General features: G+C 37.3%; 3 protein-coding genes across 21 annotated transcripts; 1 reads left to right on the plus strand and 2 right to left on the minus strand.

Annotated features, from left to right (window-relative positions):
* Position 1: 1 nt before the first annotated feature.
* On the minus strand, positions 2–3,015 carry LOC112184410. Of its 19 annotated transcripts, none has more exons than XR_005804492.1 (5): positions 2,775–3,015; positions 2,084–2,138; positions 988–1,224; positions 808–892; positions 2–378 (listed from the first exon to the last, which is right to left on the minus strand). XR_005804492.1 is itself a non-coding variant. In XM_040512545.1 (4 exons), exons 2-4 carry the CDS (start codon positions 1,035–1,037, stop codon positions 175–177), a joined length of 339 nt encoding a protein of 112 aa, XP_040368479.1. In that variant the 5' UTR covers positions 1,038–1,224; positions 2,775–3,015; the 3' UTR covers positions 2–174. The 19 variants fall into 19 exon arrangements, 8 of the variants coding, with proteins under 8 accessions (XP_040368479.1, XP_024178459.1, XP_024178453.1 ...); XR_005804491.1 differs by having other exon boundaries at positions 2,047–2,138; XR_005804489.1 differs by having other exon boundaries at positions 2,084–2,145.
* A 4,660-nt stretch (positions 3,016–7,675) lies between these two features.
* Positions 7,676–8,158, minus strand: LOC112172731 (putative zinc finger A20 and AN1 domain-containing stress-associated protein 8). The gene has a single exon (XM_024310202.2). It carries the CDS (start codon positions 8,135–8,137, stop codon positions 7,676–7,678), a length of 462 nt encoding a protein of 153 aa, XP_024165970.1. The 5' UTR covers positions 8,138–8,158.
* Positions 8,159–8,628: 470 nt separating this feature from the next.
* Positions 8,629–10,568, plus strand: LOC112201524. The gene is made up of 2 exons (XM_024342421.2): positions 8,629–8,811; positions 10,190–10,568. Exons 1-2 carry the CDS (start codon positions 8,689–8,691, stop codon positions 10,283–10,285), a joined length of 219 nt encoding a protein of 72 aa, XP_024198189.1. The 5' UTR covers positions 8,629–8,688; the 3' UTR covers positions 10,286–10,568.
* Positions 10,569–14,353: the final 3,785 nt, after the last annotated feature.

Below are 14,353 nucleotides of genomic sequence, written 5' to 3' on the forward strand. Positions count from 1 at the left end.
GAGAACAATTTCAAGCGCCATTTAACACATAATACACGATAATAGATCATCCTGACACATACTACACAACAATAATGTCTTAATGTTATCATAACATTGCAAATAATGATATAACAGATGTTACGGTGGACAAATATCACCGTTACAAAGAAGACATTGATATCATGAAAAAACCTAAATTTTGATGTCTATCGATGGTACTGGGAAAGTGAAGAACCGGATGACATTCAAAGAGCCTGGAGTGGTGGTTGCTCTGCCATGACAATGGGATGAATCCTCCGGCACGGTGCTCCAAAGCTGATGGAAATTGCACAGCTGGGATTTCACAAACTGAGCCTTACATTGCAGCTCATCATTTGATTTTGTCACATGCAGCTGCTGTTCAGAGATACCGTGAAAAGTATCAGAAAACACAAAAAGAGTGGTCTTGCTCATCCATAAATATTGGCTTAATTTCCTTGGTGTTTTTTTTTTTCCCTCTCATCTCAGTTTAGAAATATATATGTCAACAATTACAGTAACATTTCTGGGACCATCACAACACTAATGAAACGAATAATGATGGCCCTCTGGTCTAAGAAACAAACCGGTAGCTTTATAAGAAATTCCTTGCTGCTGCAACTCGGAAAATAGTTTACAACTCCTACTATTTGTATCTGAATTAAAATGCATCATTCCACACATGTTGTAAAGCATCAAGTTATATAGAATATGAACATAAACTGATGTCTAACAACTTGCTAGATTAACATTGACCAACTCTGGATATCAACCCCAAGCATTGAAAAATCAAAATGCAAGACACACCTTCAGATGTGCATTGTGCCACTTGCCCTCCCTCCAGCGTCGAATAGTACCATCATTCAATAACTTAAACCGGGACTTGTAAGACCTGATCAAGAACTTTCAAAACCAATTACTATATGAAACTATTACCAATTCCAAAAGATAACATAGTAAGATGACTGAAATGGCACAAAAACTTACGAGTAACCCTTGATTTTGTATTTCTTTATCTTGGAAGTAACTGGTGTCATTGGCTTTCTCCTCTTCTCATGCTCGCTTCACGAAACATGCCACAACCATCTTCACATACACATAATACCATTCATCATCAAAATGCACTTAACAAAGAGCCTTACAGTCGAGTGCAATACCCCACTTCTCAAAGACACGCTTCCTCTCTTGTTCTGAAAACCATCTCTGCATCAGCTTGCTTAACACCTGCCTCTCACAAGCAATAGCTCTCTTATTGTGTATCAAAAGAAACATGTCAGATTATCTAAGGGTACAGATATCAATTGCTGCATGAAATATATGTTCATGGAAACACATGTCCAATTTTTACATGGACTCTTCACAATTCCCTCAACCATATCAAATTGTAGTAGCATAACACCAACCACCGAAAAAATAAAAATAAAAACAAAAACAAAAAAAGAATAGGAACCAAAATATCAAGCAAAACCCTTCTTCACCAAATTGTCACAACTAATTGAAAATAGGCTGTCAAGACAATTAGAAAGACTTTCAATGGATCAACCAGACACACTAAAAAGAACTTAACCACATTTAATACTTATACAGTTCTCCCAACTTGAGCTTTATGCTTTGGAAGTGATACAAAATCAAGCTATAACTGTAATGGGATCAATTCAATGAAAATCACACTTTTCACATTTTTGTTCTCTCTCAATTCTCTGTTTTTCATCACAATGAACCACACATACAGTTCATCAAAGCATTGAATAGTGGGGTTCCTTCCTAGAATAAAAGTCTGGCAAAAGTTCATCAAAGCATTGAATCAGTCCATAGATTGTTAAACATCGCACTATCTTCCTTTTTAAGACCATTGTTTATGAAGCAACAATTCTTAGTCTACTAGAACCGTATTTCTTATTGGTTAAGAGATGATTTGGGAAAAAGACATACTGCAGCTGACATACTGCAGATTACAGATGGCATGCTGCAGCTCTTACAACTACACCTAGCTTCTCTTGTTTCAGGTTTAATATGATTGAGCTAGAACCAGAAGCAATGAGAAACCTTGCTAGAGGGGGAACTTGCTGCCTTGTCTTCTTACATGTTATTTCCGAAGACACCCAGGGCTCAATCGTTTAGTACTACTTTGAGTCACTCTGATTCCTTCACCAGAAAATAGAAGCAAAGTTGTATCAATCAATTTAACCAAAGGAAAATCAATTAAATAACATCAAGAAATGTTCATGTAATTTAGATTAATCACAGATTCAAACTCTCTTCTGGCGTGGGTGATATACAACATAAACTTCTATACATCAAACCCAACCCTAGATTTCTAATGACAAACCAGAAATGTTCAAAACCTCGGTTTCATATCTCTTCTTAGTTTTCACTTTCATAAAAGAAAGCAAAGTTTTGATTATATATTGATAACAATATAAACATGAACTCACTCTAAAGCAAACCCAACATTACACTCACACAGCTCAAGTATTCATCTTTTTCATTCTCAATTGGAACATGCAAGCCATTTTCTCAACCAAATCAGTATCCAACTTCTAGAACAAAGTGCCAAGGCAACTAAGCAAATCAGCTGCCTTGAATTTAAGCTGAGAACTCAAATTCACATCAGTAAATGCCCAAACCAGAGCAATTTCATAAGCAGAAACATAGACCCAGAAAGCTATTTCTTTGAAGCCAAAATCTGAAAAAAAAAAAAAAATGCTGAAGAATTAAACCCCAATTCCCCAACTTTCCATAAATAAATTCAATTAATTCCATAACTCCAATACCCGGAATCTTGATAGAAAGAGAGGCCAAACGCAGGCTATGTCCTCGCATCTCCGGTGTCAGAGCGTCGTGCTGGAGAAGATGACTCGCCTCATGTACACTCCTTTCGTTCTGGCGTTGGGCTCCCGCGAACTCGAACCTGAGGTCTTTCGGTACTTTCATGGCGCAAGAATCGACCTGCCATGAGGAGTATGCAAAATTAAGAGTCGTCGTCCCCTTCCTTCCGCGTTTTTCAGATTTGGGGGTTTCGAAATTATTGTCATTATATAGGTTTCTTTATTGGGTTACCCGTACCCGTTCCTTTGTTGGGTTCTTCATGGATTTTACTTTTTCTATTGGATTCTTGACCCAAATCATCAAAAAGAGCCAAAATTATCCCATTTTTGGCACCAATTTAAAGAAAAATGATTATTCTGCCCTCAACCTAATTAATGAATTACATGCATGCCATCTCTCTCTCTCTCTCTGGTGAAGGACTGGGCCCAGCAACATTAGAGCTGGTTTCGTAGCCGGTAAACGAGTTTTGGGCCCCTAGCCATTGGAGTTGTCGAAGTAGGAGGTGAATCGGAGGTTGGTGGAGTCGAGTACCAGAGGACGAAGCCACCATCCACGACCGGGTTATCGATATGCAGATGTCGGACATCACATTTATCAAACCTGAACCTGAACCAAAGGAGGAATCGGAATTAGAGGAGGAATCTAAAACGCTAATCCATGCTCTCATCCTTGTCTCCTCTGCCACTGTACATCTCTTCCTTTGCCAACGACGCCCTTTTTGCCCCAAATCAGCAACTTAGGGTCTTTCAATTTGATTATGTGGGTGAACTACAATTTGATTTTCGATTGTATCTCTGGTCCCGGGTCTGCAACCGGCAAAGAAAGGTGAAGACGTGGGTGCCTAGAGCATTTTTTGGGTGCTCAAATCAATTATTTTTTTTTATAAACTGTGTGCAGAAGGCCGAGAAGGAAATAAAAAAAGAAAAAAAAATTATTATCTCATAATAAAACAATTATTGCCCCTCAATAAAAGGTTTTGAATTGATGTAATCTTCTCATCTTCTTCCTCAATCAAAGTTTTATTTGCCTAATTTTAGAGAGATTAGTTCTCCTTCCCCCTAATGAACCTTTATTGCAAGTTTTTATTAGGGGGCATAAGATCTCCGACAACCTTTTTGGAGATCTTTAGCGAAGTTTTGTAAACTTTTATTGCCCCCCCCCCCAAAAAAAATGTTTATTGGGCGGCACTGCGACTAGTTTTAGACATCTTCTATGGTCTGACTTAACCAACTCTAGTACCATTGATACAGAATTATCCTAATGTTACTCTCTTTTGTGGTTTTGACTTGTGTGCTACCGAAGAAGATACTGCTAAATACAGTGATTCATATATTGATGAAGGTTGGTGTTCCAGTTTATTTGGGTTTACGTCTGCATTACCAAGGCTATTCTTGAGGAATTAGTTAACACCGGATGAAAAGCAAGCCACTGATAACTATGAGCAGTGTGTCAAAGTCTTGTGCAACGTTTCACTGCGGCTTAATCAAAAGAATGAGCCAGGCATTAAGGCCATTACCTCAATAGTTAGGGTTGCATTTTCATATAACAAACTTCAACAAGGGTTGCAGCATTTCAGTGTTTCGTTTTGTAACTAAGATATTTACTAATGAGAATTTTTTTGCAGTTCTTTTTTTTTTTGCCAATGTTTGTATAAATTTCTTTTTTATCTATCATATAGACGGTGAACAGACTACTGATGTTTATTACATTTAGGATGAAGGCACTCTGGATGATGATGAAGACTACTTGAAAGAGGATGGTGATGATATGTTCAAAAAAAAAAGAATGATGATGATGAAGAGTGCTTGGAAAACGATGATGATGTCTTCGATGATGAAGACAGCTTGGACGACGATGAGATTCCTTGGCTTCATAATGATGGTGAAGATGGAGACTGTTCTTAAATCATGAAAGAACAACAGTGTCAAATAGTATGTTTTAATGGCCTGTAAATATATAACACATTCACTAGTCCAAACATTATGAAAAAAAAAAACAACAATGTCATTCACATTCTTGATTGTCTATCTATTATAAGGCAGACGTTGAAATTGTAGTTAACCCCAATTCAAGGTTTTTGACTATAGGGCCTCAGTTTGGAGTTTCATTTATCCCGTTATACTCAGGGCTGCTTAACAAGTTAAGGGAAATGAAGTCAAGAAAGCAGGAGAAATGACCTATTTTGATGTTAGAGTTTGGAGTTCTCTATACAGTCTCAAATTGGAAGGAACTGCACTTGATTCTCTTTTGTGAGTCAAGAGAAAGCAAGATTCTGAAACAGCCCAAAAAGGTTGAGATTTTTTTTTCTTCTAGTGTTTTGTTTCCTAACTAAGATATTCACTGATAAGATTTTTTTTTTTCAGTTTTTTTTTTTTTTGGCAGTGTTTTTATAAATTTCCTTTTATCTATCATATGGACGGTGAACAGACTACTGATCTTTATTACATTTAGGATGAAAGCACTTTGGATGATGATGAAAACTACTTGAATGATGATGATGACATCATTGACATGTTCAAAAAAAAAAAGAATGATGATGATGAAGTCTGCTTGGACGATGACGATGATGATGAAGACTGCTTGGACAATGATGAGATTCCTTGGCTTCATTATGATGGTGAAGATGAAGACTGTTCTTAGATCATGAAAAAAGAGCAACAGTGTAAAACTGTCTGGTTCAATGGCCTGTAAATATTCAACATCTTCATTGGTCTAAACATCATGAAAAAGAACAACAATGCCATTTCGAAGCTCGAACTTGACGTAGGATAGCCATAACTGTGCATCTAGCATCCACCCTTACTCGGTGGCTTCTCGTAAACTTCTCGAGCACCGGCGACATTCCCGAGCATTTTTCCATCCGAAAGTATCGGCACCAGATATTGAACCAGTCCAACAAGTGTGCGAGGGCACATTCGAACACGCGATGAGCACAGTTGAAGGACTTGTTCTTCATCTCCCATTTTGCTTATTCGATCGACAGACTGGAATTCCAGCCATTATCATAAGTGCTAATTCTATCCTCGAATTCCTTTCACTTTTCTTCTTGCTTGCTCTGTTTCGTCTCCTCCATGATGTTCTTACTCTGAAATTGGATCACGATTTTCTTTTCTCTTCCGCAAAATCTTAGGTTTTTCGTTTGGGACGTTGAAGAAGAGAAGACATATATATAGTCGTGCAAAATGTGTCGTTTTTGTTTTCCTACTAGGATTTGGATTTGTTTTATGTTCCGGTTTGGGGTTTGGGTTAATTATTTCCATTGTAATTAGGAAAAATTTTGGACTTTTCGAGATTTGAGACCCGTATGAAATGGATGGGCCTGAGACTATGGCCTCTTAGAACTGACACTGAATCCGAGTTTTGAAACCTTATTGTACAACGAAAATAGTGACAGTTTTGAAATTGATCCAGTTTTGGAGGTTGACGGTACGTGGTGATGTGGGTATGGTGGAGTTGAGGATCACTTCTGAGGCTAATCCTCCCTTATTGGCTTTGGCTTTGGGGAAGTGATCGAGTTCAAAAGGCCTACTAGCCCCAAATTAGCTGCTAGGGTTAGGTGGGAATGGGATTTTTGAAGGTATGTGCTGAAACCTACTATTGTCATGTCGAGTAGGGCCCCTAAATCAAGAGGAAGTGTCATATGGAAACTTCAAGCTTCAAGTTTGTGTCTCAGGTGATGAGTGTGGGGAAGAAGTTATTTCATACCGTTCAACAAATGCCTGCTATGAGGAAGAAATGATCCCCTTTAGGTGGCAAATCAAGAGCTCTGGGCAACAGTATGCCTCATGCAAGAAGACCAGGTCGAAGATTCTATTAGCTGCAAAGTGTTGCCTTTGCTTTGAGATTGAACTAGGAAGCATGTACAAAATTATAACTTGCTTTTTTAATAATGTAAACGGTTCACAACAAGGCGTAGTTATATGGCTAATTGAGGCTTAATTTTGAGAATCTCCCTATTTCTTATATATTCTTTGTGCTGCAGAATGCCTCATGCAATAAGACCAGGTCGAAGATTCTATCAGCTGCAAAGCGTCAGCTCTGGTCTTTAGAATGGACGGGGAAGCTCATTCAAAATTTTAATTTTATTTTCTTACCTTATTTAATAATGTAAACACTTCACAACAAAGTATAGCTATAGGGCCAATTGAGGCTTAATTTTGAGAATTTCCCTATTTCTACCAAAAAACAGTATATCGAATAATAATTTAAGTATTGATACGGATTTCAGTAGTGGAGATTAAAAGTAACGGTTATAATAACAGTGTGCAAACAAAACTTATGGATAACGGTATGATCTATCAGTTTTATATATTTTAATTTCATTTACTTAACTTTATATTTTCTCAAATACAAATTGATATTGGTATCTAATAAGTCCAGATATTCTGATAAATCAAGAATTGAGAGGGTAAAGTCGGGGTTATGTGTATCAATTAAATAAATGAAACAAATGATAACAAAAAGTGTCATTTACACCATCAAATGATACCGTTACAGAAGTGTGTCCAGCTAACAGGGGTGACTAGTAGACAATTTTCTAGTAGTGCGCTGCTCCTCCTTGCTCTGTCTCTACTACTCTTATTCCTTGAATTTTAATGTCTATCGGCATGTGTATATCTAATCTGAGAAAGTGTGCCAGAAAATTTATTTAAAGACATTCATCTTGCTGAAATAAGGAATGAAAGCCATTGTTAGCAAATCAACAATGTATTATAAATTTATAACTAAAGTTCATGCAAACAAGTAACATAGCTACAGTTAGCAACATCATATTATCCTCTGGCTTAATTTGTCAATGCCATGCATCGATTTTCTATAGCTCAGGATTGATTATCTAAAGTTGATTCTAAACCCTCTGCTTTAACTTGTCACCCTTGCAAACTGGGTTTTGCTTAGCCAAGAGCTCTCCTCCAGGCCTCTTGTAATCCACACTACATGAGTGCTTTTCAGCTAACCTGTGCTCTGGACAAAACACTCCACCACAGCGGCATTTTAACGCCACTTGCACTGGACCAAGTTTCTTCTTGCAGCTATAGCTCTGGCACCAATTCTTTGTCGTCACACCACATGGCTGATCACTAGTTGTAGTGGTTGACGACGACTCGCTAGCAGAAACAGCGACGTCTAGGTTTTTCTCCACTGAAGGCACCACCACGGCCGGCTCTGCAGTAGGCTTAGCAAGAAGCTGTTCTTTCAGATAATCAGTGTAGCACTTTGAGCACATATTCTTGTTTGCCAAAGTCCCAAAGAAACCGCAACCTCTTGCACAGAGTGGAGGGGGACAGTCCATGCTTCTTGGCAACTCCATCTTTTTTGCTTTTGAATTGGTTCTCCTTCTTCTTCTTTGATCTTAGTTCGTAACTGTAAAGAGAACGTACAAAATTTCTTGAAGACTTGATGTGGGGTTTGTGCGATTTATATAGGCGAGGGTCATCGTAGTGTAGGATTTAGATAAGGTCGACGTAGTATTTCATGATCCTATGAGGATTAGGACTAATCAACCCAAATGATTTCTCTTTTCTCATGGTCGGTGGATTTATACTGATTACTAACCGAGTTTGGAATGAATTAACAATTCGAACAATCCAGAACAATCTAGGTAGTTATCAATTAAAATTCACATAAGAAATTCGTCCAAAAATAAATAAATGGATGTTTTAAGTTTAATTAGAACAACTAGTGTTTTGGTTAAACGGCGACGTTGCGATGTGTTTTGGCACAAGTGGAATCAGAAGAAAAAAAACGACGATGCGTTTTCAAAGCCCTTTAAGAAACGAACACGACGCGTCGGTCTTCACGAGGTCTTTATAGATCGGAGAAGGCAGAAAGGGGAAGTAGAAGAAGAAGAAGAAGGAGAAGATGGGTTACGTTCTTCGAGTGAGGTTGGCGTCGTTCTTCGCCGGAGCTGCGGTGGCGTCGTTTACGGGGCTTTACATCCTTCACAATGACTACAAGGTCGCTCATGAGGCCATCTCTCGTCAGGTACTACCGCCCTCCTTCTTCTTCATTTTCGTCTCAAATTTTCAGTTGATCTTGAAATTAAGGTGTTTAGAAACCTCGATTTGTTGCATTCATGGGTGTTTAGAACGTCCCGTTCTTCTGGAATCGGAATTGATTTTGCAAGATGAGGTTGCGGATAAAGTTAGGGTTTGGTAATTGGTGGTTGGAACATTGGGTGGGATTGAAATTTTGGTGTGGTTTTGAACTTGTGGTTTAAGAAATGAAAAGTGAGAACATAATGTTGGTATTTTAGGAATGGAGTGATTAGGGTGCTCTGGAAAATGTGGGTGATGGTGTGTTATGCTTCCTCTTCTTGGATGTGAAAACAGTCATGCTCCCGTGTTTTTTCGACTTTTCTTTTGTCTAGTTTGAGCTCGAATGTTAATCTAGTTATTTTGTGTGGTACTTTTTGTGATCCTTCTTGTATCAGTTGTGAGTTTTGAGCTTCATGGTATCTTGTTGTACTGGTTTGAGCTCAAGTGTTGGCCCGACTTGTGTCTGGTTTACAACCAGTATCTTGTATCAGTTAGTCTCGACTTGGTTAGTTCTTTTTGGTATCTGTTTTTTATTGTGTGTTTTGCACTTTTCGCCTTTGGTGTACCATGTTTTGCGCATCCTTGCATTTCAAGGATGTCGCAATATTGTTGGAGTAATTGATTATAGTTTTTGGCTGGCGCCCAAGTGGTTATTTTGATTCAGTTCACTTGTTAATGGAAGGAGAAAATGAGGAGGGTTTGATTGAATATAGGCAAGGAGTCTAGCTTGTGTTGGTTGCTCTTTTCTTGTACTTTTTACCATGCTTGAAATGGTTTCAGTCTTCTAGCTATAACACTACACTGTGACAGCATATGCTTAACGTCTATGCAAATGCAACTCGAAAATATAATTTATGTATGATTTGTACACCACAGGGTGAAATTAGACTCACTACTTGAACTAGAAAGAAACCTTCTTACTAGATTTTCCTGCTAAGTAAAAGCGCTTCTAGCTAGTCATCAAAGCATGATAGTGTCTAGGCTACAAATCTGTTAACACATGCACAGACACAATATCCAACCTATAAGTTGCTATCCACGCTGCTGACTCAATTTGGAGAAAGTTTTATGCAATGCTGAAGTCAGTCCTTGAGAGAACTTATGGAATCTTTGGAAATTCGTTGTTTGTCCTGTATATCACCTATGGTTCTATTTTATATTTGGGTTTGATGTATGCTCTTATGTTGGTGCTATCTTTATGATTTTCTGGTCTTTAAGATTCATGGATTCTCATAAGCATTAGTGTACAATAATATCTTTGGCCTTTAAGTGGACTGCAAGACAAGGAAAGGTGAATTGTGATTCTTTTTTCTTTGTTTCTCCAGGTGAAAGGCCTCCATGAGTCACTGGACAGACGAATTTCAGCTCTTGAGAGTTTAAAACAAACTGAAGCTCCACAACCTGCAGAAGCAGCTGAATAGATGCCTTGAGAGTATGCTACTGCATTTTGATACTGTGGCCCCTAAAATGATTTTTCCCATTATGCAGGTAGTTTCTATGTAGTTTCTCCTCCTTCTCAAAGAATAACTTTGACGTAATTGGTTTGTATCGTATCCCCAATCATGTAACGTCATTTACTTGAAGGCTTGAGTTTTGTATCTCATAGTAGCAGACGAAAACTATTGCTGCATTTAGATTTTGATGTTTAAAGCTTTCAGATTCAAATGCAGTTCCCAGTAGTTATCTGGGAGAACTTATCTTTATCGGCTATGAATATGTTATACAAGTATTTAACAAATTACAAGAACGTGAGAGCTGCGCAATTTGAAGGCTTCTTTCCTAATTTGTTAATGCGTTAATGCGGTGGAATTTGGTTTGGTTGGAGGGCGCAATTAACTCAAATAGAAGCCAACCCAAAAGAAATCCTCACAAAGACTTTCTAGCCTCGCATGCTGATATAGTGGACCTCACTAGGTGCGTATCAACATTCATGAACGCATTCTTAGTGCGTATCAACATTCATGAACGCATTGGTTCCTTGAACCCTTCTCCATCACGATTGGTAATTTGGTATGGTCATAATAAAGAAAAGAACAACAAGAAGATGGGGAAGAATGGAAACCCCCCACTGAAAATTGAAAAGGTTGGAGAGTTCCCTACCCCAAAACAACTTATTGGGGAAGAGAAGGGTTACCCTATACCTATGTGGTCCCTTGAGATGAGATAGGTAAAAGCCCATCCTCCCCTAACCACTACCTAAGCAGAAAGCAGATGCATCTTTTTTCGTAACAGAACTATCGAATATTGAAACTGTAGAACTCAGAACATTAGATCAGCTCATTGAGTGGGGTAAACTGTAAATTATTTACAATCTAACTGTTTCTGACATAAAAATTCCGGATTTTTAAATCACTGGACTGCTGGAGTAAAGAATACCGTTGAAATTTTGAAAAATCCTAATTAGACAAATGAAATTAAAATGAAATGTTGGCACTTATGATTCTGTGAGCTGTTTCTGATCTCGGGAATAAATAATAGGTGATGAGAGAGAGTTGGTGTTTCCTTGGCGGTGGTAGCTTTCCTTCCTTCGGTTCCTTGCTTCCTTCCTTATCATCAATAATTCAATATCATTGGGAACATTGAACACTACACCATTCAACCAAGCGGTCCATGCTCTTGATATTCCATTGTTCCATTCTTGGAGACACACCCTTCCAAGCACAATAATGCCTCGACTTAGGAAAATCGAAAATTACACAATCCATGTAACACAATATGGACATGGTTCTCATATTTTCAAATCCCACCGACCGACCCGGAAACCCCCCATATCATACGATGGGAAAGTCAAAATTGGATTTTCGCTCGTTGATTTGGTTTGAGATTCATATTAACTGCACTGAAAGACGTTAGATTAGCAATTAACTAAAGACTAAACTATTCAAAATAAGTCGGCCGATAGCGGTTAACCAAAGACAAAATTGTCCTAAACAAGTCGGCCGGTCTGTAAATTCTTTTTACTGTGCTAAAGGCTGACTACAGTGGTGAGGACAGTGTACTCAGAAATAGACTGATAACAGAGAGGAAAGGAAAGGCAGGGATTCAAAGAGAGAAAGAGGGATTTGTCTTTGCATAATGTAAATGTAAATGTGAATGTGAATGTGATGAGCACCCTCCCCAGCTGTCTGTCTGGGCCAGCCCAGCCCATGACCCCAAGCTGCCACCTCATCACCCTTAACAACATTATTGTCCTTTCCTTGAAAAGCCCACCTTACTCTCTGATATCCTTCTTCTCTTTTTCTGGTAGCCACTTGTTTTGTCACAACATTATGAGAAAGCTGTTATCTTGGTCTTGGATTATATAACATCAAATATTGATTCATGTGCACTGCACTATCAACAATATCAGTTTGCTTAGCAATCACAAACACTTTCCGTTTGTCAAATCACAATACAATCCTCCATTATATTGTGTATCAAGTCATGTCAACACAAACTGGTAGTTATGTTTCAAAGCTTTCATTATATATATATATATATATATATATATATATATATTTATTTATTTATTTATTTATTTTCAAACGGAAAGTGTTTTAAGAGATTATTTTATAAGGGTTGGGTCACTTACACCGTCGGTGCATGAAATAATTTCCAGTATTTTAAACGAGTTCATAAGTATTGAAAAGTGTTTTGACAAACGATTTAAGACATTATTAAGTCCTTCATAAACAATCTCAAATTGACCAATAATTCATCGAACACATATCTAATGCCAATACTTTCGAATTAAACACATTAGCACTTCAAGTAAGAATTAGGGGTTTGGTAAGGGAGTGATTTAGACATAGGTCATTCTAAATGTATCCAGTAAATTTTTTAATACATCAAGCAATTAGTTTATTTTAAATATATTAATTAACTTCCCCAAAATACCCATGTCTTCACTACCCAGCAACAAAAATCCAAACTTTTGATCTTTGCGAATCCAATCCCACCAAGCCTTTGGGTCAACTTCATTTTGATCAGTATTCAACAAATTTAAATAGGACTCACAAATTCAACGGATTCATGAAAAATTCATGTGATTACAGACCCTTCAGTCTTGCTCTTATGTTTAAAGAACCGTCCAGAATTCATCTACCATGGAGGATGAATAGTAAATATTTTGATCAACCAAAAGAAAATCATTATTAGCATGCAGACTCAGCAGCACAACTATTCTAAATTAATTAAACAAACCTTTGCTTCAAAGTGTTGCTCTTATGTTTAAAGAACCGTCCAGAATTCATCTACCATGGAGGATGAATAGTAAATATTTTGATCAACCAAAAGAAAATCATTATTAGCATGCAAACTCAGCAGCACAAATATTCTATAAATTAATTTAAACAAACCTTTGCTTCAAAGTGTTGATTTTTTTTTTTAAATATTCTTAGTCACCCGACTAAAAACGTTAGATCAAAGGAAGAATCACTATAATTAATCGTAAATTCACCCAACCAATTGCCCTGCTATAACACAATTATGAGATTCCTGCTAAATGCCTAAATTGATGTTTGTCATATAGGTTTTTCCCAAATTTTCTGGGTACAAAAATGAGATTTGCTGGATATAAAGATAAGAGTAACATGAGAAAGCTAGCCAGAAATAATTAATAAATAATAATTGCTGGATATATTTAGAAAGTATGAATTAGATGTCAATAAATAACCGTTTTGTCACCCAATAAGATCCAACCAACTTGGTCTTTTCATTGGAGTTAGTTGTGGCAATTAAACATTTTTGGTCATATTTACAAGATGGGATATTTTTCAAGGGACCCAAGTCCAATTAAATTACAAGTAGAAAAACAAGCCCAATTAAAATAAAAAATCTTGATGCAGATCATGTGGCCTAGAATTCTATCCTTTGTCATTACCACCCTCATCTCTGGTCGCCATCATGCAATAATTCCCAATCTCAACCGCGTGAGCGCTTGTGGTCACGTACCAATCAGAATCGAGGATTTGCTATAGGGATAGCTACTCGCTCAGTGATGCGAGTGGGGGACGTTTGCATCTAGTTTGGGTCCATTGCACCTCCCGATGCACCAAAAGGGGCTAACGGTGCCTATAAAACGACAAACTACGCGCTTATGTCACAACATCGAAGTTGCGTAACTTGTGATTTACTATATTTAAAGTAATTTTCACCGTATGTAATTGTAATTTATGTTTGGTTTTTAAAGCAATATATCTGATACACTAACTTGATAATAATAGCAAAGTAAAACAACAATAGTTTTGTCAAAATTATTCTCACAATATATCGTGTCTTCATTTTAAATTTAAGAGTAACTCATCATAAAGTTTTTGATCACTCAATAACTATGTACATGTTGTTTGAATAATAAACATGATATTGATGTCTTCTTCCGAGCTTTCATATTTTGTATCACAAAATCTCTAAATTGTAATGTTTATTGCCACAATTAGGATATTGTTTAGTTTCTTATGCGGAGATATTCAATATCGATCGTGTTGTCTGACATATCTAATTCACTAACT

This window comes from Rosa chinensis, chromosome 1 (genome assembly GCF_002994745.2).
Source record: "Rosa chinensis cultivar Old Blush chromosome 1, RchiOBHm-V2, whole genome shotgun sequence".
Taxonomy (NCBI): domain Eukaryota; kingdom Viridiplantae; phylum Streptophyta; class Magnoliopsida; order Rosales; family Rosaceae; genus Rosa; species Rosa chinensis.